Below are 27,282 nucleotides of genomic sequence, written 5' to 3'. Positions count from 1 at the left end.
ATTTCTTTGGTTCAGACAGACAGCAAAATCAATATACATCAGTGCCTTCTGATTTCTAACGTATGCCCCTTTTACACACACGCCTTTATAGTGCGCAAAAAAAAATCAATAAAATGATGAAATAAAACTAGAAGTTCTTTCCCTGTTCTATCTGCAGGTAGTCACAGCTCTACCTCTGCCATGTTATATCTGTATTCTATGTGACTCAGGACACGTCTCGGTCTCCGTAGTGTTGTTATACGTCACTCACGTAGCAGCGGCGGTGCTGAGAGAACGCGCTCGAGATACAGTTTAGCGACGAGAAATCCATATCAAATATCGCTCACGTATGATCCTCACTTTCTAAATAATAAAAGTAGAGCGCATCTACTAATAATTACATATAAATAAATCTGTTTTAACAGACGTAAAAATGTTAGAAACGATAACAAATCTCATCCGATGCACGTTTTTTTTTTTTTAAATCAGTGCACCGATGCAAATTGCTGAATCTTACCATCCCTACAATATATTATACACTAATTATCAAAGCGACCAGTCCAAGAAAGTAAGACCACTTTTCTTAATGTGGGAACATTGGCGTGTTCTGTTGCACTGCTCCACAATCAGAAACCAAATCAAATCGCATTTCACATACACATTCATACAGAGTACGACATGTAGTGAAATGCTTTTAATGACTGTCCAACATGTAAACAGAAATTCTTTTTAATAAATACAAATATAAAGCATTAGAAGTATAAAAGTATACTCAAAGTATAGTATTACCATAAAGTATACAAAAAGGATAAAAAAAAAAATAAAAAAAAAAGAATATATTGCTTCATATAGTGTTACTACCTTTATTAATTTCACCACTGAGTGATTTTAAAGGTGAAAATTATAAGAGGACATTTGTGTGTGTGTCAAATTTCTGAATTACATAAAACATGAAACCAAAAGCAAAAAAAAAGCCTCCGACTTATGACTTTTGGGAGATACGATCACGGCCACCCAAAAAAACAACAACAAAAAAAAGTTAATCAAAATATATTCAAGAAATCTTTAAAAAAATCTGCGAATGCTATTTAGATTTGACAACGCTGCAAACAGAGGGAGGAGAAGAAGAAGAAGAAGAAGAACGCCTGGCAGACATGCAATTTGGGACCAATACACGTAAATCTCACTCTTCTCCACCTACGAACACTATTCCAATTTTTCTGTTCCTAAGTGGGGGGCTACCTGTATACATCAGATTTCCAACACCTGGCTTAAAAAAGCATAACCATCGAATCGAAAGGGACAAAAAAAAAAAATGCAGATGAATTATCATATATGTTTAGCACATAATGTATGTACATCTATAACCAGTAAGGCATAAAAGCCCTCCTGTAATCACTGTTAATACAAGTGTAGTGAATGTTTCATTTAAAGCCCTGCTGAGGGCCTTTCAAGAACTCGTCCATCTAATGCATTCTGCTCACACCTATCCGTGCCAGCACTGCAGTTACGACTTAATGAAAGTAATTACTCCTTGAGACGACTGTAATTAAAAAGGCACATTTACGAACGAAGGGGAGGTCGAGAGGGGGGGCGGGGACGTGGCAAATCAACATTCTGTATAATTTAAGACTCATTCATCTTTAGGACATGTACACCTGTAATGCATTGCGGAATATTTGCTTGAAAAAAAAAAGAAATAAATGGAAAGCGAGTACAGAACAGATCGGGATTCCTGTTTCGGGTTCGCTCGGAACAATCCGGTTTAGAGCGGTAGGGTTTACCTGTGTCAGTTGCGTCATCAAAGTATCGGTGGTCGGATACAAGGCCTGGTGATCCTCCTGCTCTTTCTTTCTTTTCTTCCAGCGAGACTGAGGTTTTTCGGCCCCCATTTTCGGCGTTCTCTTATTGCGCTGTTTTTTCTTGCCTTGCTCTGGTACAGAAGGCTCTAGGGAATCCAAATTACCAGCCAACCGGCTATTCACAGCATCCTGCAAAACCAGGCATACAGCAATGCACAAACGTTCTGATCGGTTCATATCTGTGAAATTATACGCAAATAAATAGGAACCGGTGCAAAATCGTTTCGGACCCCTTGCCATTAGTTATAATAAAGCGTTGTAGTGGTGCACATCGAGAAAACCTGTTATAAAAATGGTGGTAGTGTGAGTGCCGCATAAAAATTAATTTCGGCGTCATTACCGGTTAGAATTAGAGGTCCGGCGATTAATCAGATTTGCCGATTAATCGGCACCGATAGTTGAAAAATCCATACTGATTGCAGTCTGCTACCATTATGATAGCGGCCTCTAGGGGGCAATAACTGCCACCATGCGCTTGTTTTACACGGGAGACTGCGTGCTGCACAGAGAGCGCTATATTTTATTTATTAACTATTAATTATATTATATTTATTAATTAATATATTCATATTCAGGTCATTTAGCACATTTTCATGATTCAGTAATGTTTTTTTTTTTCTCTTTTACATGGAATGTTTGTTTGTTTTTTTAATCCAGTATTAATTTTAAAAACAGTCGATTAATCATTTATCGGCAAGTTTGATTCACCCAGACGTGGATGAAGTACACAAACCATGTAGTTGAGTTAAAGTAGAGCTACGGTCAGTGAAATATGACTTCAGTAAAAATAAAAATTCTCACTTGAGTAAAGGGACAAAAGTTTTTACCTTCAAATGTCCTTAAGTATCAAAGTACTATGATTTCTTATAACTATAATGATTATCTTTTGATTTACATGACTCTTTACTTAATCACCTCAGTTTATGTGAAAAGACTCAAATGTGACTCTCAGAACACTGATCTATTAATAAAATGATATTAATGACTTATTTGACTGATTTCTGTTACAATGATCATGAGCACAAAACCTTCTTTTCAACTACAGCTACTGAAAATCTCACGTGTGTGATGGTGAGTTCAAGTCTGGAGTTTCTTCATTATTTGTTCCTCTTTTAATGTTCTGCTTGATGTTGAACTGATGCTGAACTGTATGTTGGTGATAAGTAGATACACCAAGCGCCAATCAGAACACGTGTAAAACAGAGCGTGCGCTCGACCCTGATTGGTGACTCGCTGTGTTTCACCAGTTTATCTTCATATATAAAAAGGAACGACTGATTTCACTAAATGTAGTCGAGTAAAAAGTCAAATATTTGTATTTAACATTTAAAAAATGTTTTCTATATTTTAAAAATGTAGAAGTTAAAGTAAAAGTCGCTCCAAAAGGAAAATACTTCAGTAAAGTACAGATACATGAAAAAAAGCTCCTTAAACAAATTACTTCCTTACTGTCCACCACCGGCTCCACTCTAGCTATTAAAATCGGTAAAATCCACTATCGGTTGACCACTAATCAGGATGTCATGATCGTGTTCCTTCAGGTTCAGCCTTGAAAAAAGAAAAAAAAAAGAAGTCCCCAGGTGGTGTTGAATGGCCTGCAAAATACTGAGGGAACATCGAGATTGTTGGAGCTGCCATTGTGAGGAGCCCTCGCCGCTTTCTTCCACATCCTGCATCATCACTGTTTTCGAAAATGAAAATAGCTTTTTTTTTCAAGCCAAGTGTCGCTAAACATGCACTTCCCCGTAGCTGAAAAATAAAATCCGTCTGTGGTACAATCCGAGAGAGAGTCGCGCCAATAACAGAGAGCTGATTGGCTGCTGCATGTTGCTCTCATTTGTAGTCGTAGTACGGCAAATTATATTTGGACTTGCAAAAGAAAGAACTACAACACCATGAAAACAAGAAAACAAATAAATAAATTCTAAAGCAGTGGTCCCCAAACCCTATTCCGTTACCCGGCACCGGTCCGTGGGTCAGTTGGTACCGGGCCGCACAGAAAGAATACGTAACTTACATTATTTCCGTTTTATTTATTATCTGATTCTAAACGATGTTTTATTTTGGAAAATTTGCGGATTCTCTCCTCCACATCTGTCTATGACTCACTGTTGATGCATGTCATGATGCTTCGGTCACATGTCTTAGCCCCATCCGCTACCTTATTAAAGGGGCTGCTCCGGCCGCTAACACATAATACAGTACCGCTAAATTTAAACCCCCAAGCGAGCAAAATGAACAAAAAACAACACAGTGGAATCACGATTATTATTATATTTAGAAAATACCAGTTTTTATGGTCGTATCATTTTATTTTGTTGTATTTATCCACCACTCTTTAAAGGCCGGTCCGTGAAAATAGTGTCTGACATTAAACCGGTCCGTGGAACAAAAAAGGTTGGGGACCGCTGCTCTAAAGCATTTCAATGAACATTAGAGGTAGCATTATATATGATCTTAGGAAAATTAAGACCTGTTTAAATTTATTCAATACTTAAAACAGAGAATTTTGATGGACTAAAATTTAGATTTTTAAATGTTCGACGTTTTTAAGACTCTGCAGAAACCATGTAACTTTTAATGATGCCGAAATGCAGCACTCACACTATCACCATTTTATAAAAGGTTTTACAGTAAATGCTTGTTGCCTACGTCCATTATAACTAATGGTGAAGGGGTTCGAAACAAGCTCACACTGGTTCCAGAGTCCCAGGTTCTCCAACTCCTAGTTCCAAAATTTCCCATTTCCCTGCAACACCCTGTATTTACGAAGCATTTTACAGTTTTAGATTTGTTTATAAGTTTGTTCTTACCAAACACTCAGTCGGAGTCATCTTGACAGAGCCCTTGTTTTCAGCCACTCCTTCGTCATCATTGGATATCTGTTTTACGTGGGGTGTGGCTGAAGGTGGTCTCATGCTCTTGTTATTCAGCAGGTGTTTGAGGAGTTCGTTCCCAGATTCGCCCTTGGTACTGTGGGCTGGACTTTGCCCGGTGAGGTTTTGGGTCTCTTCAACCTTTACCACCCCTGATCCAAACTCCCCTTCCATCCCCTGGCACTCGCTCATATCCAGCTTTTCCTGCTTGATCTCTTGGAGTTCTTCGAAAACTACTCGTTCAGTTTCTGAACCCACGCTAGACTGTCGCCTGAGCAGACCCCCGCTAGCAGACAACTCTAATGAAGAAGGCAGGCCAGAAAGAGTGAACGAATTGGAGAGCTCAGAGGAGTCCTGGTCTCCCAGTAGGGCAGCACTGCGTGTAGGGGTGGAAGACGTGTCTGAAACGCATGGGGTCAGAGGGGCAGTAAGGTCTGAGTGAGGTGTGGAAGGAGTTTTTACCGAATCCGTGTCGTCGTCTTTCTTCTTTTTCCGATTCCTCTTTTTCTTGCCTTTCTCCTCTGGGATGATGGTGGAATACAATTGTATGAGAGACTGCCCTGAACCAGGGTAATTAGGAGGCAGCGGTGTGGCTGATTCCATGCCAAACAGAGGGCCGTCACCTCCGCCTTGGGGCGCTGTCGGGAGCCGGGGCTGACCTGGGATGAAATTTATTCCGTGCATCGTTGGATTTTTTGGCCGGAAATTCGACCCCATGTCCTGGCCTGGAAAAGCAGCACTCCCAACTATGGGTCGTCGCTCGGAACCCGGCATGAAAGCTGGACCGGGGCCCCCGATGTCTAGAGGTGTACTGCCCTGCTGGGGGAACATTGATCCCATCTGCTGCGGCTGCTGAGCTCTGGCAGGCTCCATGAAGTCTGGGGGCAGGTCGGTATTGTAGAAGGGCATGTGGACCAGACTGTCACGGTTAGCATCTGGAGCCATGCCTGGACCCTGTTGCCCCATCTCCAGCCTCTGAAGAGCCCTCTGTCTTTCTACCTCCTGCATTAGCTGAACACGCTGCCTCTCCTGTTGCTCTCGCAGTCGTTCGCGGCGCTCCCTCTCCTGGAAGCCCTCGCTGAACGGGTTATTGTCGTCAAACTTTACATGAGGGGTGGCACCTCCAACCCCATGACTGACACCTACACCGCCTGGCTGGCCAGGTGGCACCTGGGCCTGAGGTGGCTGGACAGGGGTGGCTGGTGGCATCTGAGGAGGCATGTGAGGTGGCATTCTGGGTCCTCCGATTGGTCCAGGGCCGCCCGGGTGCCAGCCAGGCATGTTAGGCATGCGGTTGGGGTTTGGCTGACCAGGATGTGATTGCATCGGACCCATCATGGGTTGGCCCATGTGGAGTCCACCAGGCACCATGCCAGGTGGTTGGCCAGACATTCCTGGCAATGGCTGCATCGGATTCATCATAGAGGACTGCATAGTCCGCTGTTGCTGCTTGACACGATACTCCTCAATCAGCTCGGTGTGCTCCTTCTGCTGCTTGCGGATCTACAGAGTTTGGGGAGACAAAGAAATCGCAGTTGAATGAGCATGCATAATGAGAATCCTGAATGCACAAAATATACAATGTACGTTTTCCTTCATCAAGACAACTCAAGTTTATTTCTATTGTGCTTTTCACAACAGACGTTGTCTCAAAGCAGCTTTACAGAAATTAACAGTTAAGGTGAACGATGTGTATTTATCCCTGATGAGCAGCCATGGCGACTGTGGCAAAAACTCCCTTAGGTGTTATGAGGAAGAAACCTTGAGAGGAACCCGACACAAAAGGGGAACCCATCCTCATTCTGGACATTCCTGACTCAACCGGCACCCATGTTTGAAACAGCCCTTACTTATATCACAACTATATTTCATAATAAATTTTGGCTTTCAAACTAAAATGTCCCTAAAAGAGGTCGCAGCAGCGATAGATGCTGAAACTATCAGCAAAGATTCATACCTATAGTTTTTCCAGGTTGTTATAACAAAATAATAACAAAAAGTAATCTAGCATTAGGAGGCTTAATAAATAAATTTATTCATAATTAAATCTATACAATAATACCGGTAGTCAAAATATATAAATAAAAAAAATTGCCAGTCAAATAAATAAAGTCACAAATACTCATCCAGAGAGCAAACTTCTTTAAATAAAATTTCAGGGTCTACCTGTTCCAGCTGCTTCTGGACCACGCTCTGTTGTTCAGTCACATGTTTCAGCTGCTCTGCATCTTCCTCAGGGAACTCACGGCCTGCCTTTTTCGCCGTGCGCTGTTTTGCTGACAGAGCCTTTTTGGATTTTCTGTGGGCCCCAATCTGTTCCTCCAAAAACTTCTGCTGCATTTGAAGCAGCTGCTGAGTTTCCTGAAGCCACTCCTCATATTGCTTCCTTTGAGCATCATCTGAAGAAGGGTGTTACAATATATATTTAAAAAAGGGGGAAGTAAAAACAAAAGTAAAAACTTGCATTAAGAAGGCAACTCAAATTACACACAACTATAAAGACAAATCAGCAAACACTTACTGACAAACCCGGGTCCAAAATTGGGAGGGTTCGGTCTGGTCAGCTGTGGTACCAGCTTCCCGTCCTGAAAGCAAAGTGATGTTAAAGGCTTAACGCTTGACCATGTTGCAAGTGAAAATGTAACAAACGCAGGCTTATGCATGTACCTGTCCAAAAGCCTGCTGAGGTAACCCGAGTGCATCTGGTCCATGTGTCCCCGAAATGGGTTGCATTCTGTCCCAAAAGAGACAAATGTATGATGAAAAACCAAGTATGAAACTGCAACCCTTAAAAAAACTTAAACATTATATTCATATACAGACACGGATATACTTGTTGGTATCCAGAATTTTCTCAAGAACTAATAAGTTTATGTTATAAATAACAGATGAAAGTAATTGGCATCTGTCATTGTTTATTCCATGTTTAAGTGGGAAGTTTCCATGTTTGTGGAAGTTGTAGCTCAGTGGTTAAGGCTCTGGATTACTGATTAGGAAGTTGGGGATTCAAGCTCCAGTATTGCCAAGCTGCCACTCTTGGGGCCCTTGAGCAAGGCCCTTTACCCTCTGTGCTCCAGGGGCGTTGTATCATGGCTGACCCTGAGCTCTGACCCCAGCTTCTTAAAATCACTGGGATTTTCAGTCTTTGAGTTATTCATGGCAAACATAGCAATATCTCTAGATTTCAGTGAGACTTCTGCACCTGTCTACAGCTACATTTACAGCATTTGGCAGACACCTATATCCAAAACGACTTACAGTTGAGGGTTTAGGGCCTTGCTTAAGGGTCCAGTAGTGGCAGCCTGGTGGTGCTGGGATTTGAACTCTCAAGCTTCCATTTAGAAGTTTAAACCACTGAGTTGGCGGAAAATGGACGAGTGTTAAAGATTTGAGGAGTTTGACAAATTGTGACGTCTAGACGACTTGGTCAGAGCATCTCCAAAAACGCAGCTCTTGTGGGCTGTTCCTGGTCTACAGTGATGATCGGTGTATATATATATATATATATACGTTTATGTAAATATATGTATAATTGGATTGATATATACACATAAAAGTGTTATTTTTGATCAAATCTGTTATATGATTGTACTCAAATGAATGTTTAAAATAAAAAGGATGGCACTTTCTGACACTGGGCAGCACGTTTAGCTCCAGGATGGCTTGAGGTTTTATTATGCCTTGCACATATTCAAGGCTTCCCATGTCGAATGCACCAAAGTGGCTTGTCATTATCCATTTTAGCAAACATGAAGACTGAAACATCACTATAATCCAATTATTTTTTATTCCTTTTCTAGGGGAACCAATAACTTTATCCATGTCTGTAAACATACATAATAATGTTATAGCTCCTGTGGGAACAAACGTCAGTGAAAAATAAAGTGTCTATTTATCATGCAGTTCAAACTCCATGGGTAGAAACATACACTTTGTAAGGATTTGAATTTGTATTAAATACTTGGGTTTGTCTCCCTAAACACCATTTTTAGCCATTTTGTTCATAGAAACTGGTGTAACAAATTCAAGCTTGTAGATAAGTTTGCACTGACTTGTATATTGATGTCACAAAATGTATTATTATGGGATATTTTGGTCAGGCTTTGTGATGTCCACTCAAATACTTTGGATTTTCAATTTGTTGGGATTGTGTTCAACAGGTATTTACATTTATATCATTTGGCAGACACCCAGAGCAACTTATATTTATCTCATTAACACAACTGAGCAGCTGGGATTAGGGGCCTTTCTCAGGAGCCCAGGAGTAACATATTGGTGTATCTAGGATTTGAACTCATGACCAGTCCAATGTCTTAACCAATAAACTACCTCAGGTATGCCTCTATAATGGTTCAATTCCGGTCATTTTAAATACATCAATATATAAAATTCCAAATCCTGAATCTGAACTGGAATCATGATTTAGTGAATAAAAGCTGAAATTAGATTGTGCTTAAATGACATATCTCACATACAGCCTCAATCATAGAGATTCTAACAGAAGGGTTAATTACCTGGCTATGGGTGGCATTACCATGCTGTTCTGTGCCATGACTTTATTAATTCCTTTTAGGGCCACCATCTTGGCCTTCATGATCGGGTCTGTAATAGCGTCAAAGTCTATACAAAACAAACGGACAGAAAAACACATTGCAGGTAGTTTATCAGCACACAATCCAGATTAGAAAAGATGCATCAAATAAACAGGTGTAAATATTATCGGTGTAACGGTTTCCTCAGGAACGTATTGAGTGGTGGACCGCAAGTTTGTTTTGTCTCCGCCTCACACACTGAGCGCAGTGTCACTGTTTTTTATTAACATTATTAAACTTAAAAACATTCACAGCAGCGGTATAAAAAGAAAAGAGTTAGCACAGTGTTACCGCGGCTGCTCGCTCACTACTGGAAATACGGTTTTGTAGTGCGTTGTAAAATTCGCAGATGCGTGAAATCGTGTCACTTCTGGTTTTACGACAATTAAGATTATACGGATTCTTTAGCGTTTGCTTCAAGAATTTCTCTTGAAAGGAGAAAATCCTGACAATTGAATAAATTAATGATGGAAGGAATGAAGACGTTTGTTAAAATTTGATGAAATAAGTAGAAGAGTTAACTAGAACATGTCTTTAGAAAATTATATATTAAATGCAAAACACACACATGCATACACACACACACACACACACACACACACACCTGTATTACCCACATAGAGTCTAACAAATGTAAGCTATTTGATATAATTTGTCTATTTATTCAATTTGTACCAATTTAATCGAATTGTCATTTGAATCAATATAATAAAAAAAGTATTGCATTAATTTGATTTACTCAATTTTATTTGTATAAACCAAGCAGCCATTTTTATTTAAAAATGTAAATTTTACAATAAAAAATGTAAAATGTCGATGTTCACAAATGTAATAATAAACTTTTTAATAAAAAAAATGACAATCAATTTTGTGTTTTGCATTTCTTTCCACTAAACCGTACCGAAACTGAAACGATGCGTGACTTTAAACCCGAGGTACGAACCGAACCGTGAGTTTTGTGTACCGTTACACTTCCAGTAAACAAAGGTTTATAAGAATGAAACAGCAATAATATGAAAGCCTTACCAACGTTCGGGAAAAAGGGGTCGTTTGAGCGTTGGCGAATCATCGCCTGCATCTGCCTCTGTTGCTGCTGTTCCTGCCTCTCCTGGTCCAGTAGATCTTGCAGAAGAAGAGGTTGCTCTTCTAAGAGCAGTGGTCTGTTCAGCTGGTTCTGTTGTAACTTAGAGCCTTGCTGCCCTATGGACCCTTGTGGATATATCACCTGCTGAGTCTGGGGATGGAGAGGCTGGGGGACGTGTTGCTGTCCCCCCAGCATGGGTAGGTTTATATCCATTTGCTGGGCTGGTGAAGCTCCAAATCCTTGAACTGGTAACTGCTGGCTTGGAACTGGCAATTGAGCGAGTGATGCATCCATTCTGTGTCCCACTGTCACTGGAGGATTCATTCCATGGTCTTTGATTTGTCCCTGCAGCATCATGCCTATGTTGGGCTGAAGTTCTGTACCATGGTTACCCTGGTGAGGTGCTACAGGGCCAATCCCAGAATCCTCAAGTTTCTCTTTGGTTAAAATGTCTGGGAGCACCGGCGCAGAACCCGAAGAAACCCCTGAACTTGATAAACCAATCTGCTGAGGTGATCCCTCAAACAGACTGGACATTTCTCCTTGGCGAGTGTTATTATCTAAAGCCCCGGTGTCACCAACCGAGTGTTCCTCAGCGTGGACCTGTTTAACCTCGGTTTTTATAGTTCGTGTTGCCAAGAGACCACCAGCGCTTTCCACTTCCAGGTTCTCTTCTTTTTTCCCACAAAAAGGTGGCTCTCCTTTCTCGGATTTATTCATAGCTTCAGGAGATTTCTTCTCACACAACACCTTCTGAAGGACAGACGTTTCCCCATGATCGTCCTCGATGGGGTCGCTGAGATCTAGCTCTTCGTTAAACATGTCCTTCTTGTCCTCGAGGTTCAACTCGGGATCCGCGTAAGCAAGAAGATCGAATTTCCCAGATTCTATAAAATCGTCGAGATGAAGGTCGTTCGTTTCCAAATCGATATCCTTTCCATCATCGGCGTCAAGGTTTAGGTTTTCCAGATCGTCGTCGACCAAATCTTTAACCTCTACGTCCTCGAGGTCCTTCACCGCTGAGTCGTCTGCATCTAACTTCTCCTCAATTCCATCACCACAAGACAATGCGATCTCTTCTGATGGACCAGGAACTGTCCCAGCTAGAAGTGCTGGTTGGGGAGAACTGTGTGCTTCACCACTAGCGAGTGGAGGATGCTGTGGAGCGGTGTTCTCTGGCATGTTTGCTTGCTGGTGCAAGTTCTCCATGCTTGCTGACAATTGGAGGTGCCCGAGAGATCCTTGCTGTGGTTGACCCATCATCGGACCCAAATGCCGTGGACCCTGAATTCCAGGAAACACCATATTTTGCCCTCCCATTAAGCTGGTAGAAGATCTTTGTGGGTGATTCGGATGGTCGAGGATGTTCGGTGGCATAAACGGTAGTCGGACGCGATTCTCTGGTGCCCTGTGTCGAAGCTCAATAAAAGGCTGGCCCATTATGTTGTGCTGTTGCACTGGAAGGCCACGTGGTGGAAAGTGTTGGGGAAGACCCATTTGAGGGTTGCCAACCATCGATCTACCTAGATCAACTGACAAAGACCTTCTCATCTGTGGTGGGACATTATCGACACCTGGTCCACCTTGCATCTGGTGCGGTGGACGGAGGAACGACTCCTGACCTGTAGCACCGGAGGAAAATCCAAACCTGTGCAAAAAAAAAAAATAATTAAAAAAAAAAACTGAAAAAAAAATTACTGGGTGCCCATCTTTCATGTACACCGGTTTCAGGAACTTTTTAAGCACTATTTATTTTATATGAGGCACCTATCAAATTAACCCCTCAGTATATTTACAGTGAGGAAAATAAGTATTTGAACACCCTGCTATTTTGCAAGTTCTTCCACTTGGAAATCATGGAGGGGTCTGAAATTGTCATCGTAGGTGCATGTCCACTGTGAGAGACGATCTAAAAAAATCCAGAAAATCACAATATATGATTTTTAAACTATTTATTTGTATGATACAGCTGCAAATAAGTATTTAAACACCTGTCTATCAGCTAGAATTCTGACCCTCAAAGACCTGTTAGTCTGCCTTTAAAATGTCCACCTCCACTACATTTATTATCCTAAATTAGATGCACCTGTTTGAGGTCGTTAGCTGCATAAAGACACCTGTCCACCCCATACAATCAGTAAGAATCCAACTACTAACATGGCCAAGACCAAAGAGCTGTCCAAAGACACTAGAGACAAAATTGTACACCTCCACAAGGCTAGAAAGGGCTACGGGGAAATTGCCAAGCAGCTTGGTGAAAAAAGGTCCACTGTTGGAGCAATCATTAGAAAATGGAAGAAGCTAAACATGACTGTCAATCTCCCTCGGACTGGGACTCCATGCAAGATCTCACCTCGTGGGGTCTCAATGATCCTAAGGAAGGTGAGAAATCAGCCCAGAACTACACGGGAGGAGCTGGTCAATGACCTGAAAAGAGCTGGGACCACCGTTTCCAAGGTTACTGTTGGTAATACACTAAGACGTCATGGTTTGAAATCATGCATGGCACGGAAGGTTCCCCTGCTTAAACCAGCACATGTCCAGGCACGTCTTAAGTTTGCTAATGACAATTTGAACGATCCAGAGAAGTCATGGGAGAAAGTCATGTGGTCAGATGAGACCAAAATAGAACTTTTTGGTCATAATTCCACTAAACGTGTTTGGAGGAAGAAGAACGATGAGTACCATCCCAAGAACACCATCCCTACTGTGAAGCATGGGGGTGGTAGCATCATGCTTTGGGGGTGTTTTTCTGCACATGGGACAGGGCGACTGCACTGTATTAAGGAGAGGATGACCGGGGCCATGTATTGCGAGATTTTGGGAAACAACCTCAGTTAGAGCATTGAAGATGCGTCGAGGCTGGGCCTTCCAACATGACAATGACCCGAAGCACACAGCCAGGATAACCAAGGAGTGGCTCTGTAAGAAGCATATCAAGGTTCTGGCATGGCCTAGCCAGTCTCCAGACCTAAACCCAATAGAGAATCTTTGGAGGGAGCTCAAACTCCGTGTTTCTCAGCGACAGGCCAGAAACCTGACTGATTTAGAGAAGATCTGTGTGAAAGAGTGGGCCAAAATCCCTCCTGCAGTGTGTGCAAACCTGGTGAAAAACTACAGGAAACGTTTGACCTCTGTAATTGCAAACAAAGGCTACTGTACCAAATATTAACATTGACTTTCTCAGGTGTTTAAATACTTATTTGCAGCTGTATCATACAAATAAATAGTTAAAAAATCATATATTGTGATTTCTGGATACATTTTTTTTTTTAGATTATGTCTCTCACAGTGGACATGCACCTACGATGACAATTTCAGACCCCTCCATGATTTCTAAGTGGGAGAACTTGCAAAATAGCAGGGTGATCAAATATTTATTTTCCTCACTGTATATCTCAACCTGAAAGACCTCAAACAGAACTTAACATTTCAGAGAAATAATGAATAGATTTCATGAATTTAGACTGTATCAAGCAGCTGCACTCATTGAAATGTAAAATTCATTGAAATAAATAGAGTTCTAGTAATCAGTAGTGAACAGTTATCAAGTAAATGCAATTCGAACTCGCCACAACACACGTGACCTTATTTATGCGATTTATTTTTTGGGTTCATGATCATTGTAATAGAAATCAGTGTTTGAGTCATTAATATCATTCTATTAATAGATCAGTGTGCTGAGAGTCACATTCGAGTCTTTTCCCATAAACTGAGGTGATTAGGTAAAGAGTCATGTGACTAAAATGATAACAGGAACATAATAGTTATAATAAATCATAGTACTTTGGATACTTAAGTACATTTAAAGGCAAATACTTTTGTTCTTTTACTCAAGTGAAAGTTTAAAGGGACACTTTTACTGGAGTCATATTTTAGAGTGCATCTCTACTTTAACTCAACTACATGGTTTATGTACTTCGTCTATCACTGCAGAAGACGTTGAATAGTGAGAACCGAGGAGAAGGTTCAGGACGAAGAAAATGACAGAAAGGATTATTTTAAACTGTGCATTTTGACGTAATATGGCAATTAAATGTACTAAATGGGTTTAGTTTTCACAGATATACTTATATGCAATTTTAGCAATAAAAAGGTTTGTTCTTCTAAAAAGGAAACACGCTTGTTTTAAGAGACCCGTCTTATTTTCTCTTCTATGTTTAGTATTGCGCGTTATTAAAAAAAAAAGTACTGCTTATCCAATTACTCGATGGAATAATCGTTAGAATACTCGATTATTAAACTAATCGATAGCTGCAGCACTAATAGTTTTCGCTATACATTTAGATATCTGACTACTAACAAACATTTATTGACAAGCATCATTCTACTCAACAAACTTGATTTGAGATTTAACTCAAGCACATTCGAGGACTTTTCAAGTACTTCCCAGGCCTTGAATCCATGTGTATGAAATTTAAAAAGCATGGAAAACTCAAGACTTAAGACAGATTCCAGACCCTTTAAAAGAATAGATTTTACCTAGCCCCTTGTGGTGTCATGACCATGTTGCTTATATCCCTGGAAAACTGAGGCCGAGGGCAATGAGACTCATCTGGAAATGGAGCTTGTTGATCGGTGGAAAAAGCTCCAGGAAATCTCGGACCTCCATGCATCGGGGAAGATCTGAGGGTTCCAGGATATGGAGGAGGAGGGCGGCCGAGAAACACTTGGTCGCTTGGTTGGATGGCGTCTTCCTGTGGCCAGTGCAACTGAGTGCCTGTAGTAGCCTCCTGAAGTCCTTTCTCCTGTCTAATAGCACTCTTTTGCTGCTGCTGTTTCAGGATCAGCTGCCGTAATCTCTGACGCTGAAAACGGGAAAAAATAATAAGAGCAAAATAATCTGAACGTAATCGATGATTAAAATGACCTTACATTTATTTTACCTGCTTGTTTTTTTCCTCTGCTTCCCCGAGTGGTGGGTGAATGGGGTTCTGGGCATCAGAAGGGCTGCTTGTGGTTGGAGCCAGCCTTTCACTGGAGCATGGAGTCAGGGGTACATGTTCAAAGGGGTCATGCATAGGCGTTTGATTGGGATTAATGTGTGGCAAGGAGAAGTTTTCATCGGAAATGCCGAGATGTTTAGATGTTTGGGATCCTGGGCCTGTGAAAGGACCGGTCATTCTGTTTTGAGCCTGATGACTAAATGTATCCGGGGTATGAACCATAGGTAATGGTCTTGGAGTTCCAGGAGCCTGAGCAAACGGATCGTTAAGAACCGGTCTTGGAGTCCCAGGTGGTTGATCATACGGATCTGATTTGATCGTCCGAGCTGCAGCCTGTGGTGGGTACAAGTCTGCATTTCTCTGATTACCGGGAGATTTCGAGTATCGTTCTCCCGCTACTGGTCTTGGAGTACCCGGCATTTGGGCATAAGGGTCCATCGTGTGGGATGGAGACTGCGTCTGCGAAAACTGTTCGAGCGGTCGAAGTGCAGAAGGAGGCACTGAGGAGAACGGATCAGAATGTGGCCTTGGGGTTCCAGGAGGCTGTGCACAGGGTTCATGAGGCCGAGGAGTTCCAGGAGGCTGAGAATACGGATCGGAAATTTGGGAGGAGTAATCCGGTCTCGGTGTGGATGGTGCCTGGGAATAAGGATCTCTTTGAGGATGCCTCGGCATTGGCATGGGCTGCGCAAAATGACCACCTGGAGCTTGACGGATCATTCTGCCATCAAAAGCATCTCCGATCGATGGATGAGGGGTTAGAGGTTGGTGAGCGTACGGATCGGTTTGCTGATGATCTGATGATCCACGTCTCATGCTTAGCTGTCCTGTACTAAAGGCGTCTTGAGGAGGATGAGAAGGAGGCATGGGAGTTTTAAAGAGTGGCACAGATCCAGATTCGTTACTTCCAGGAACCGGAGTTAGCAGCGGCCTGGAGTAAGGGTCTGACAACACAACGCGTGGAGGCGTTCTCTGGTACGTTTCTGATCTCTGGTTTGGCCTGGTGAAATCTCCAGATGTCGGATTAGCCAGCAGGTATCTACCCTGTTGTTGTTGCTGCTGAAGATGCTGCTGCTCTGATACACACCCAGCCCTGGGGAGACCCACAGGTTTCACAAAGGGGTCTGCTGGTCTGTGTTCAGCACTCACAGGCGATTGGGAACCAAAAGGCTCGTGAGCTGGAGAAGGTCTTCCCCGTTCTTGCATGTCAGATATTGAGCATCTATGAGGTGTGCTTGATCCTGACGGCGGGGGTCGAGGCGTTCCGGCCATTTTAGCATAAGGATCCCAGGGAGAAGACGGTCGGGAACCCGAAGAACCTGGAGAAAACATCTGAGGGGACGGAGGCTGAGATGATGACCCCTGAGGGTACTGGGTATCCTGGGTGGGGGTTTTTGACGCAGATGATGGGGGTGGAAGTTGGGGACGCAAAAACACTTCAACCGAAGAGGAGCTTGAGGTTGGAGTTCCAGGAAGTTGAGGTCTTACGAAGGTATCTTTGATTGTCGTGGGTTGGAGAGGGGAGGTGTTGCCTCCACTGGTAGGCTGAGGGGTCATGGGACTTTTGCTCCCATTGTTAGGGGTATCTCCACTTGGCTGACCAGGGAACTGCTGGTGCTGTTGCTGCTGTTGAAGTTGCTGCTGTTCATTTTTAACCTGCTCAAGCTTCTGAGTGGCTTCGATCTTCGCCTGCTGTTTGCTCTTTTGTCTCATTTGCTGCCAAGGAAACCAGGAAGAGAAAAAAAAAACAAAGGAAAAAAAAAAAACGCAACACTTCAGTTGATGAAGCAATTAAAACGGAAGTTTAATTTGATGTTTATCTAATGCCAAGAATGCTCTTTGCACTCATTCCTTAAATACGGTTTGAGCATTTTAAAATGAATTGTTAAAACATGCAGGGAAAATGTTAATGTGTATAACAATATCACGATGATTTTTATTTATTTATTTATTTTTTAATACCTATGCTTCGGGTCAAGGAAAAATATATAAATATATATATATATATATAAAAAAATAATCAAAGAAAATTTCCCTCTACAACTCAACTTTCTGCATTGTTTCCTGCATCTTGTACAGTTTGTCTTTATTGCTTCTTGGCAGGTGAATGCCAGAACTGTGCCTCGCTTTAGGATCTTACCAGAGATTTTTTTCCACATCCTGCAGCTATAGACGCTTGGTTGGAATGTCCAAAAAGGACGTCTTTATTTGTTGATTTTATGGCTTTGCTTTTTGGGACCTTTTCCTGTTGCTTCTTAAGGGGTCCCAACATCTGATTTAACTCTCCCTTTTAAATGCAAATTAAGAATTAGTAGACTGTATGGCAAATTCCAAATGTAAAGAAAGAAATAGCCACTTAACCATGCATTTACATAATATTTCGCTACAGGCCGTGTTGGCTTTACAGAAAATACCCATCATGCACAGTTGAGGTAACCCTGCAGAAAACTTTTAAAATTGGGGGACATTCCCATAGGTAGGATTTCTCAGCATTCCAAACTTACAGGCAATTTTTTTTTATATATATACTAATTATAACCCAAACAGTACGTTAATCTAAAACAGTATCCAATCAGATTTTCCTCCTCAGGATTCAATTGACCGAAAACAGGAACGGTGAGAACCTTTCTTGTCCTGATCTTTAGTGACATGGTGACTTAATGATGTTAGTCAAACGGCCAAATGAAGTCAATTAAGGTTAAAAGTGATGGAGCTGATCGAAATTAATTAAAAAGCCAGAGCCTTGATATCAATGGGTTAGGAAACCCAGCTTGAAGCTACATTATTCAAACAAGGAAAATAATTTCCAGGGCTGTCAATCACCTGTCGGAATTTCCACTCCTGCTCGTGCTCAGACTCCTTTTGTTTGAGGGGGTCTTTGAAGAGCTGCTCAGTGTCCATGGACATGCTCGGGTCAAAATGGTCAGGAGCCTGCTGATGTTGCTGTCTCTTCAGCGTGTCATTAGACAGCTGAACCTTATTTATACGGAGGGCCGCTCGGTTATCCCGAGCCATTTGCTAAAGGGAAAAAATGTTTACAAATTTCCATTTCTTTAGCTCACGTAATAAAATCGAATGGAAACACGCACACAAAAAATAATTAGCTACATCTTACCACATACGGAGCTCTTTCCTGAGAACTAGCCTTTCTCCACAGTTTTGCAATTTGCTTTACCCTAGTGGACCAATCTACGGAAAATATTCAAACCATTACTCTGTGGACATGAGCTACCTCCAGAAAGATGTTGTAGAAAAACCGGGACGGGGACGCACCTGGAAACTCCTCTCTCAGGTTGGGAAAATTGACGTTAGTGTACAGCACGGGTGCCACAGTAGCCATCTCTCCGAGCGTCTCCTCTTTCTCCCACTTAAGAGTACTCCTCTGGGCATTGGACATTACATCCGTTTCTGGTTCTGCAGGAGGAGCTGGACCAGGCGTAGGAACGGCAGCACTCCAAGGACCGGCCATATCGCTTGCCATATGGCTGAAATTCTTCTCCCTATAGAGAAACACCTCAAGCTGTTGAAATCTATCAAAAGAAAAACTTCTGCATGAATCCACACTTCAGATTAGAGAATACAACAAGTTTTACCTTTCAGAAAAAGGCATCCGGTGAATAGGGGAGAAAGTGCTAGAAATGCCAGCTCCGGACATCATGGAATTTGTGGGAAATACCGGGTTTGGACCCATCATACCATTCATAGCAGGCATGCGAGGGAACATGGCATTATCCCCGGAAGCTGAAAGCAAGAAGATTGAATTTCTCCAACCAGTCGAAGTAAAGCATACAGTAAACGTGCAAGATGCCTACAGAGGGGTGATATAAGATACCTGGTCCTTGTTGTGGCATCGTCATGACTGGCACATTAGGGATGGTATTGGGAGGCTGTGCTAGTTGAGACGACTGACTGGTGCTTGGGCTTAACACGGCTGTAAACAAGTCTTCCACGTCTTTTCCTTCTAGCTCTAAATAAAGACAGGAGGTCGGGTTAACATTTGAGGCCACCGATACGAATTATTATAATGATAATAACAATATACGACTGTTATAACACTTATTACACCACTTATGTCAAAATCATTCTAAAAGCAATAAAAAAAAATTCAGAGAAGCAAAACGTTACATTTATAGCCGCTTGTCGAGACTTAGTTATCTCAGTTACTGTATACAACTGAGCAATTGACGGTTAAGGGCCTTGATCAAGGGCCCAGCAGTGACCGCTAGGTGGATCTCTGATTGGAATCCATGACCTTCTGGTCAGAAGTCCAACATCTTATCCACTGAGCTACCATCTTCCAATTGTGGGGGTTTTAGGTGCTGAGTTTGTACTTTTACACCACAGGTACAATCTACATAAACTATGGTTTTCTCACCTACTAATAAATACATTCAACTTGTTTGGGCTCAAGTGCTTCTATTAATCAACAAAATCAGTTCCTATTAAACGCAACAATTTAGCTCAAAAATTCTGATTGGATAAACAAAACGACTTTGAAACAAAGACAGGGGAAAAAAAACAAAAGACGACGAAATAGAGCTCCAAAGTCGGTTAAAATGACCAGCCTTTTAGCTCAGGCACCATAAACAGTTTGTTTGAAATCAGAGCGCTTTGTAACCATATATATCGTATAACACAGATCATGTCAGTGCGGAACACATCGCGGGTTTTCAGTGAAAAGGCGAGATCACGTGACCCGAATGTTCTCTGTATAAATTAATTCTACAGGTTGTGCAGATTTGTCTTCTAAACACCTTCTGTGCACAATTAATCGAATGTCGATATTTTGCACATTTGACATCAAAAAGCATCGTCTCACGATATATCGTTACACCCTTACTAAATGTAGATGTGTATTAAAAAGAGCGACGTGAAGACATTTCACAGGTCGCTTATACACATGAACTGATTAAAGATAAGAAATATCATGTACAGTAAGGTGAGATCTAAACATGTCCCAATAATTAGACATACAAACCTGGAATCTGGAGCTTGCTGAGAATAGACCCTAAAAAAAACAAAAACAAACAAACATCCGATTATATAGAAATGTATTAAAAACATCATAAAAACAACATCATAAAAATGCGGCCTCTGATTGGTGCCTACTCAGTATTTTGCCCAGATTGTTGCTATCAGAACAGAAAATTGATCTGTATGGAAGAAGGGGGTAAAGGTAAGAAACATGCAGCTGCCAGCTTGCAAATATTTGTCCCATGATTGAGAAATAAATATTTGATTGTTGAATATTGGACCCTAAATGAAGTAGGTGTTTAGTAGGATCATGATTTTGCATGAATGACTTCCTGACACACAAATATATTATTATATTAATGATTAACAATCAAAGGATTAATTAGTTAGAAACTAGTTGCTATGAATGCAGGTGCCGTCAGTCGTCCGCATGTAAAATCTATTGTGTGACTCGACCAGAGAAAAGCTGCTGCTATCAAACATTGTTTACTTAATAAACCAAATCTGTGTGATTGTGAAGAAACAAATCAAACAGACCAATTGATGGAAGGTTTAAAGAAATGTCATGTTTCCTTGTTGCTGCTGTATTTTGTAGTTTATTTTGATACACTTGAAGTTTTTACTTAAAGTGTTTAATTTGAAAATGCATTTTGATGCATCTTTGCTGAATCCTCCTAACATGTAGGAGAATATGTGTGTTTATCAGGTTTTAACGTTAACATCATGGCAGGCGCAAAGTCATTATCTATCTATCAATCCATAAAATTACTATATAAAACATTTCAGGTTCGCATGAAATTATGACGTAAACTTTGTGGAAAATCCGCTGTGAACATGTTTCTGAATAAAAGTGTTTACTAGCTTAAAGTACAGTCCAACAAGATGTCAAAGGAACCTGACATGAGAGACATAAGGGAGGAGCTTCACCCACCAGTCTAGAGTGGAACCTAGTGTAGACAGTGCCTTGATTTGAAACTGCTTTACATACTAGGTCTTATTTCATACAATTTACTATCGTTATATCCGCCACATTCCTTCTGCCATTAGTTTGTGATGTATGAGTTCAAAAGGTGGTATTTCATAAACTTGGAACCCAGAAAAATCTGAAGATTTCCTTCTATAAATGATCTAATTGAGTTCAAATGTGTATTTGTCAGAAGCGTGACTCGAAATTCGCAATTTTATCCACTACAACGTCCCAAAGCTTCGCATTCATTAATTACAGATCCTCACCATCAGTCACCATCTTGTCCAGTTCAGGGCTGAGAATCACATCCAGAGGTTCCTCCTGCAATTGTCGAGGTCCCCGGGCAGGAACAGGCTGAGGCGGACCTGAGGGGTCATCAGAAATGGCCCCAATATCCAGACCAGCTGAAGGAAACCAGAGGATTGGGTTCTCATTAGATTTCGACTGAGACAAGGACGTTTCCTGAACCCAAGATGGAAAGAAAAGAAAAAAACTTCGAGCTGTCTAACTAGGAGGCCGAAAATCAGCGCTGACAACCAATTTATTTTCCACCGCGTCTGAGTGCTCAGACAGGAAAAAAAAAAAAAAAAAGGACGGGGGGGAAAAAGGAAAAGAGCGTGAGGACCAATCTTTCTTGTCATGCTAAAATAATTTTTCTCCACGCTTATGTTTCGCCGTCGTCCCCCTCCCCCTTCCCTCCACCTTAACTCAATTTTCTGTGAATAACAGCAACCTCATTTGTGTTGCCTGCCAACCAAGTGTGTGTGGAGGACAAACAAACAAAAATCCCTGCATCCCGGCATATTAAAAGAGAGGAGGACGGAATCGATAAGGAATAATATGCGATTGCGGTGATTAATCCTGAAAGGGAGGAGAGCGGGTTCGCCGAGATCATTATATTCAGTAATTGAACAAAAAACTTTGTATTGTGAGGAGAAAAAAAAAAAATCCACTGCTTTTTTTGTTTTAATAAACCCAGATTCTAACCTTTATACAAATAATGTTCCCTAAAGTTCAGCTCATTTTCAAACTTGTGTTTCAGACCGATTTGCTCTTCAAGTTTTGTACATCTGATAAAGCATAAAGGCTGAAAGAGTTCTCACACTGGTCAGATTTGTCCTATTTCCTGTTTCAGACCCGGTTATGATTGGGAGAATGTTATTATAGTGAGTGGAGGATGTAGGAGTCTGGACCTTGGCAAATATATATACATTGATCAGTCATAACATTAAGACCACCGGCCTAATATTGTGTCTGTCCCCCTTTTACTGCTAAAACGGTGCTGACCCTTCAAGCATCAGCAGCATGAAGTTCTTCAGCAGTTTAAACTACAGGAGCTCGTCTGTTGGATCGGACCAGACTGACCAGCCTTCTCTCCTCAAGTGCATCAATGATCCTCGTCCCCCGTGACCCTGTCGCTGGTTCACCACTGTTCCTTCCTTGGAGCACTTTTGATAGATTCTGACCACTGCAGACCAGGAACATCCCACAAGAGCTGCAGTTTTGGAGATGCTCTGACCCAGACGTCTAGACGTCACAATTTGTCAAACTCGCTCAGATACTTATGCTCGCCCATTTTTCCTGCTTCTAACGTCAACTATGAGGACAAAATGTTTACCTGCTTCCTAATAAATAAATCCACCCATTAACAGGAGCCATGATGAAGATAATCAGTGTTTTTCACTTCACCAATCATATTGTTCTGATGTCATAATGTTGTGCTGATCAGTGTAGATGTGTATACACACACACACACACACACACACACACACACACACACACACACACACACAAACACAAACACACACACACACATCTCAGGAGCTCTGAAATTAGGTCACTTTTGCGCTTGTGTAGTGTAACTCTGCATGGTTACAAATCTTCTACATAACTATATATGAGTCCTGATTCTAAGGTAAAAGAAATGTTCTTCACTACTTGTGTGTTGGTATAATTGGATGCCCGGCAGCTGTGGACAGTAAGGAAGTAAATGTAATTTGTTACTGTAGTTAAGCAGCTTTTTCACGTATCTGTACTTTACTGAAGTGTTTCCACCTCTGAGGAGATTTTTACTGTAACTTCACTACATTTCTAAGTCTTTTTACTCAACAAGATTTAGTGAAATCAGTCGTGGTTTCACCAATCAGGGTCGAGCGCACGCTCTGTTTTACACGTGTTCTGATTGGCGCTTGGTGCATCTACTGATCACCAACATACAGTTCAGCATCAGTTCAACATCATTCAGAACATTTAGAGAGGAATAAATGATGAAGAAACTCCAGACAACACACGTGACCTCATTTATGTGATTTTGTTTTTTTTGTAATAGAAATCAGTGTTTGAGTCATTAATATGATTCTATTAATAGATCAGTGTGCTGAGAGTCACATTCGAGTCTTTTCACATAAACAGGTGATTAAGTAAAGAGTCATGTGACTAAAATAATAACAGGAACATTATAGTTATAATAAATCAGTACTTTGGATACTTAAGTACATTTGAAGGCAAAACCTTTTGTAATTTTACTCAAGTGAAAGTTTAAAGGGATAATTTTTCCTGGAGTCATATTTTAAAGTGCATCTCTACTTTAACTACATGTTTGTGTACCTCGTCCATCACTGAATCCTACTATTACATGAGTCGAGAGAGAAACCCACTCAAGACCCTGCTCTCCTTAACATTTTGTCGATCTGCTCAGCGAAGGCCATTAACCTACTAATGGCGTTGTGTGGGTGAAGTAAAATCCACACCTGACCTTTTCTTCCTTTCCCGCACTTTGCGAGAGAGATGAATTACGAAGCCGTCATTTTAAGAGCGAGCTTCACGCTCGGCTAATCTTCCTTCTTCCTTAAAACAAACACACGAGGTGAGACTCGTTAGACCCCCGACATCGATGCGGATCTGGAGTCGGATTAGTCGGTTAGCGTCGGAAAGCCGGAGCAGAGAAGAGTGTGAGTGAATGAGTGTACAGGAAAGAGATGCATGCACAGATTCAGAGAACCAGGAAGTCAAAGAGGCATGTTGGAGGGAAAAACACGATAGCTCTGTTCCTACAGCCAAGGCTGCTCTACTGCTAAGCTCTTACCGAACGGAGAGGGGGAGCTGTCCACCTGGAAAGGGCATAAATCAAGACCTACAGGAACCCAAACCAGATAAAAAAGAATATATATATTAAAAAAAGCAAAGCGTTAAAATCAAAATCAAGCACTGCAAAGGAAAAAAAAATGTTGATGCACAGAATGAAAGCAAACCAGAACATTGCAATGAAGCCAAACAAATGTGTGTGAATGAGGTGAAGAGAGAGTGCTGCATCAATCTGGGTTAGAGGGAGCATTTGCAGGAAAAAGAACAGAGCCAGGAGGCGTAGCCAGGGAATACACTCTGGAAAGGGGTGGGGTGGGGGGGTTGATTGGGGGTGTGTGGGGGGACGGGGTCTACCTGAATCTTGGCCCGCATCCGACAGCATCCCGAGGAGATCATCGTCTGAATGGAGAACCAACTCGGTTAAGTGGTCCTGTGCAATGGCTGAAGATCGAGAGAATAACGGTTTCTGAGACTGTGAGTAAGCTTGAGATAAACCAGACCCGAGAGAAGGTGCTGGAAACCGCTCCTAACGTTAGGGGTGTAACGATACACTCGGACCAGGATTCGATTCGGGGAACCCAGCAAAATTTGAAATAAAAATTTTTGGAAAGTGAAATCTGCTACTTTTTGATGACTCAAGTTCAAAGAGGCTGAAAAGGTTTGCACAAGGCCACGTCTGCACTAACGCGGATAAATCTGACGTCGTTTTTCGTCTAAAGCGTCCGCACTGAAACGTCTGAACTTGTCGAGGAAAAGCGGTTGTCACGTGACGTCGTATTCGAAAGCCTCTTTTTTCAGAATCCACACTGTAACGTGAAACTGAGGGTTTTTTAATTCCAATTAGAGATAAGATGATCACATGAAAGATGAACTGATCACGTGACCAGCGTGCTCTCTGTATATTTTAGCGTGCACGGTTCGTTCAGACCGGGAGCTCTGGGGTTCAGACAGATCAATTATATTACACGTGCGATGTGGCATCAAAACAGAGAGTTCACGTTATTCCCTGCTAAAAACTCGCGCGTGACGGCGTACACACGTGATCTGAACAGCACCAGCTCTCGATGTGCACAGGACGATGTCTTTTGCCACACTTATGAGTGTCGGTGCTCCCTGTGACTGCGCGAGCGGCCTTGTGCTGCCATCTGTTGGCGTGTTACAAAACTGGGCACGAAACCTTTTCATACCGCCTCGTAGAATTGATGGAGTTTTCGACGCGGTGCACGTCGGCTTGTTGCGCAGCGATGTGTTCGTTACACCCCCACGAATGAACTCGAAATAAAACATGATGCTAAATAATGATAAACACAAAGCTGTAGAGTGAAACAGAAATAAATAAATCGGCATCTAAAACAAACGCGATTATGATTACTTGGTTCGATATCACAAAAGACACTAAGAATTAAAACCATGCAGTGTGTATAAACTCGTAGCTGAATCCAGGTATATACTGAACGACTTTTGATCCTGTTGCAGTTTTCATAGAGAGAATAAAATGAAGATGAAAAAGAGAAAAAGATCTGAAGAGAACAGACATGTGATAGTTAAAGAACAGCCTCAACTTCTTTGTGCTCATGACTGACCGGAAAGCGTTTTCTCAAAGCCAACACGAGTGAAGCTTAAAATAAAAAAAAAACCTGACTCTTTGATTACCAGGGCTTTTATCCTTTCCAAAGTGGCCAGACAGGGGAACTCAGGGAACTGGGATGAGGGCTGGTAAATTGGGTTTTAAGTGCAGCTTAGTCCTGGCTCGCACTGAGGACTCGGAGATGAGTGCTGGGCTGCGGGGCAGGATTTAAATGAAGCATGACAGAACTGAGGATGAGGAGGCACACAGGACAGTGAGTTGACTGAAATGAGCCTCTTCTTGAACTGCTTTCAAGAATGTACTTGTTAAGGATCAAAGAGGACCAAAAAAAAAAAAAAAAAAAAAGGTCCAAAGCGGCATCTTTTTTTTTTCCCCCTCCAGCAAAAATACAAACAAATACACGCCCTTGTGCAGGAGATAAACGAGTGTGCTTTAGCTTTACACTGTGTTCTGGGAGAAGGAGGAAGAGAAATAAGAACTGATAAAGCACACTCTCCTTCCCTACAGACTCTGGAGAAGCCAACAGGAAGTGATAGATAGAAAAGATAAGTTATTTCCTCCCAATTATGGAGGAATATTTACACAGTTTAGTGCACTGAAGAAAAGGTAGAAAGAAAAACTAGAAAAAAGAAGAATAGTGTTTAGACAGATGCGTGTTTATCTGTCTAATTATGTATGTATGCATGTGTGTGCGTGTGTGTGTGTGTGTGTGTGTGTGTGTGTGTGTGTGTGTGTGAGAGAACATACGCAGAGTCCCAGCTTTTCCGGAGATTGGAGTGGCTGCAGCACTGAGAAGTGGATCTGAAGAGGGATCCAGGAAGCTGGAGTTGGCACTGGGTGGTTTGCTGTCTCCGTGTGCCAACTCCTCCTCTACTGGCCTCGTCTCCAACGCCTGTTTACTCTGTTTACTTTTATCCAAGAGTTCCTTCCCGAAGAAAGCCTCCTGCAAGACCCCAGCAAAGACAAACAGCAATAAGCAACTCTGAAAGCAGCGGAAAAATTGCAGCTGTCTGACAATCAGCCTCCACCTGACCAGATGTGAAGCATGGTGGTGGGAGCACAGTATTACAGGGCAAAATGTGTCAAAGGGTCAACGTCGGTGGAGACTAAGGACATTTCAGGGACAAAGTGTCGGGGAAGGTGGATAGAGCAAACGATAGAACTATAAAAAATAAAATAAACAAAATACTTAAAATAAACACTGGTTGGAAAGTGCAATTTATAAAATTATTTTATTTATTTATTTATTAAAAAACTGGGTGAATAGTGCAATTTATAAAAATATAAAAAAACAAAATAGTTAATTAATTATTTAAATTAATTTTTTTTT

The 27,282-nt window shown here is 41.7% G+C and overlaps 1 protein-coding gene across 16 annotated transcripts in view; it reads right to left on the bottom strand.

Annotated features, from left to right (window-relative positions):
- The window catches only part of kmt2ca (lysine (K)-specific methyltransferase 2Ca), a 191,174-nt gene that overhangs the window by 14,305 nt on the left and 149,587 nt on the right, over positions 1–27,282 (bottom strand). For 8 of the 16 annotated variants that reach the window (XM_083543047.1, XM_083543046.1, XM_083543045.1 and 5 more), the window contains 20 exons: positions 26,700–26,895; positions 24,719–24,805; positions 24,366–24,413; positions 21,547–21,684; positions 20,318–20,347; positions 19,172–19,306; positions 18,933–19,080; positions 18,613–18,839; positions 18,455–18,528; positions 18,163–18,357; positions 17,480–17,626; positions 15,280–17,055; positions 14,876–15,201; positions 10,336–12,041; positions 9,232–9,337; positions 7,385–7,451; positions 7,239–7,302; positions 6,884–7,116; positions 4,655–6,220; positions 1,764–1,970 (listed from right to left, as the gene is read on the bottom strand). In XM_083543047.1, the coding sequence (XP_083399173.1) occupies positions 1,764–1,970; positions 4,655–6,220; positions 6,884–7,116; positions 7,239–7,302; positions 7,385–7,451; positions 9,232–9,337; positions 10,336–12,041; positions 14,876–15,201; positions 15,280–17,055; positions 17,480–17,626; positions 18,163–18,357; positions 18,455–18,528; positions 18,613–18,839; positions 18,933–19,080; positions 19,172–19,306; positions 20,318–20,347; positions 21,547–21,684; positions 24,366–24,413; positions 24,719–24,805; positions 26,700–26,895 (7,476 nt within the window). The remainder of the gene's footprint in view (positions 1–1,763; positions 1,971–4,654; positions 6,221–6,883; positions 7,117–7,238; positions 7,303–7,384; positions 7,452–9,231; positions 9,338–10,335; positions 12,042–14,875; positions 15,202–15,279; positions 17,056–17,479; positions 17,627–18,162; positions 18,358–18,454; positions 18,529–18,612; positions 18,840–18,932; positions 19,081–19,171; positions 19,307–20,317; positions 20,348–21,546; positions 21,685–24,365; positions 24,414–24,718; positions 24,806–26,699; positions 26,896–27,282) is intronic. The other 8 variants (XM_083543038.1, XM_083543039.1, XM_083543042.1 and 5 more) reach the window with 5 other exon arrangements.

Source organism: Silurus aristotelis, assembly GCF_946808225.1.
Source record: "Silurus aristotelis genome assembly, chromosome: 1".
NCBI lineage: Eukaryota > Metazoa > Chordata > Actinopteri > Siluriformes > Siluridae > Silurus > Silurus aristotelis.
Note: the sequence above shows the minus strand (reverse complement) of the source record. Positions and strands in the feature narration are given on the sequence as shown.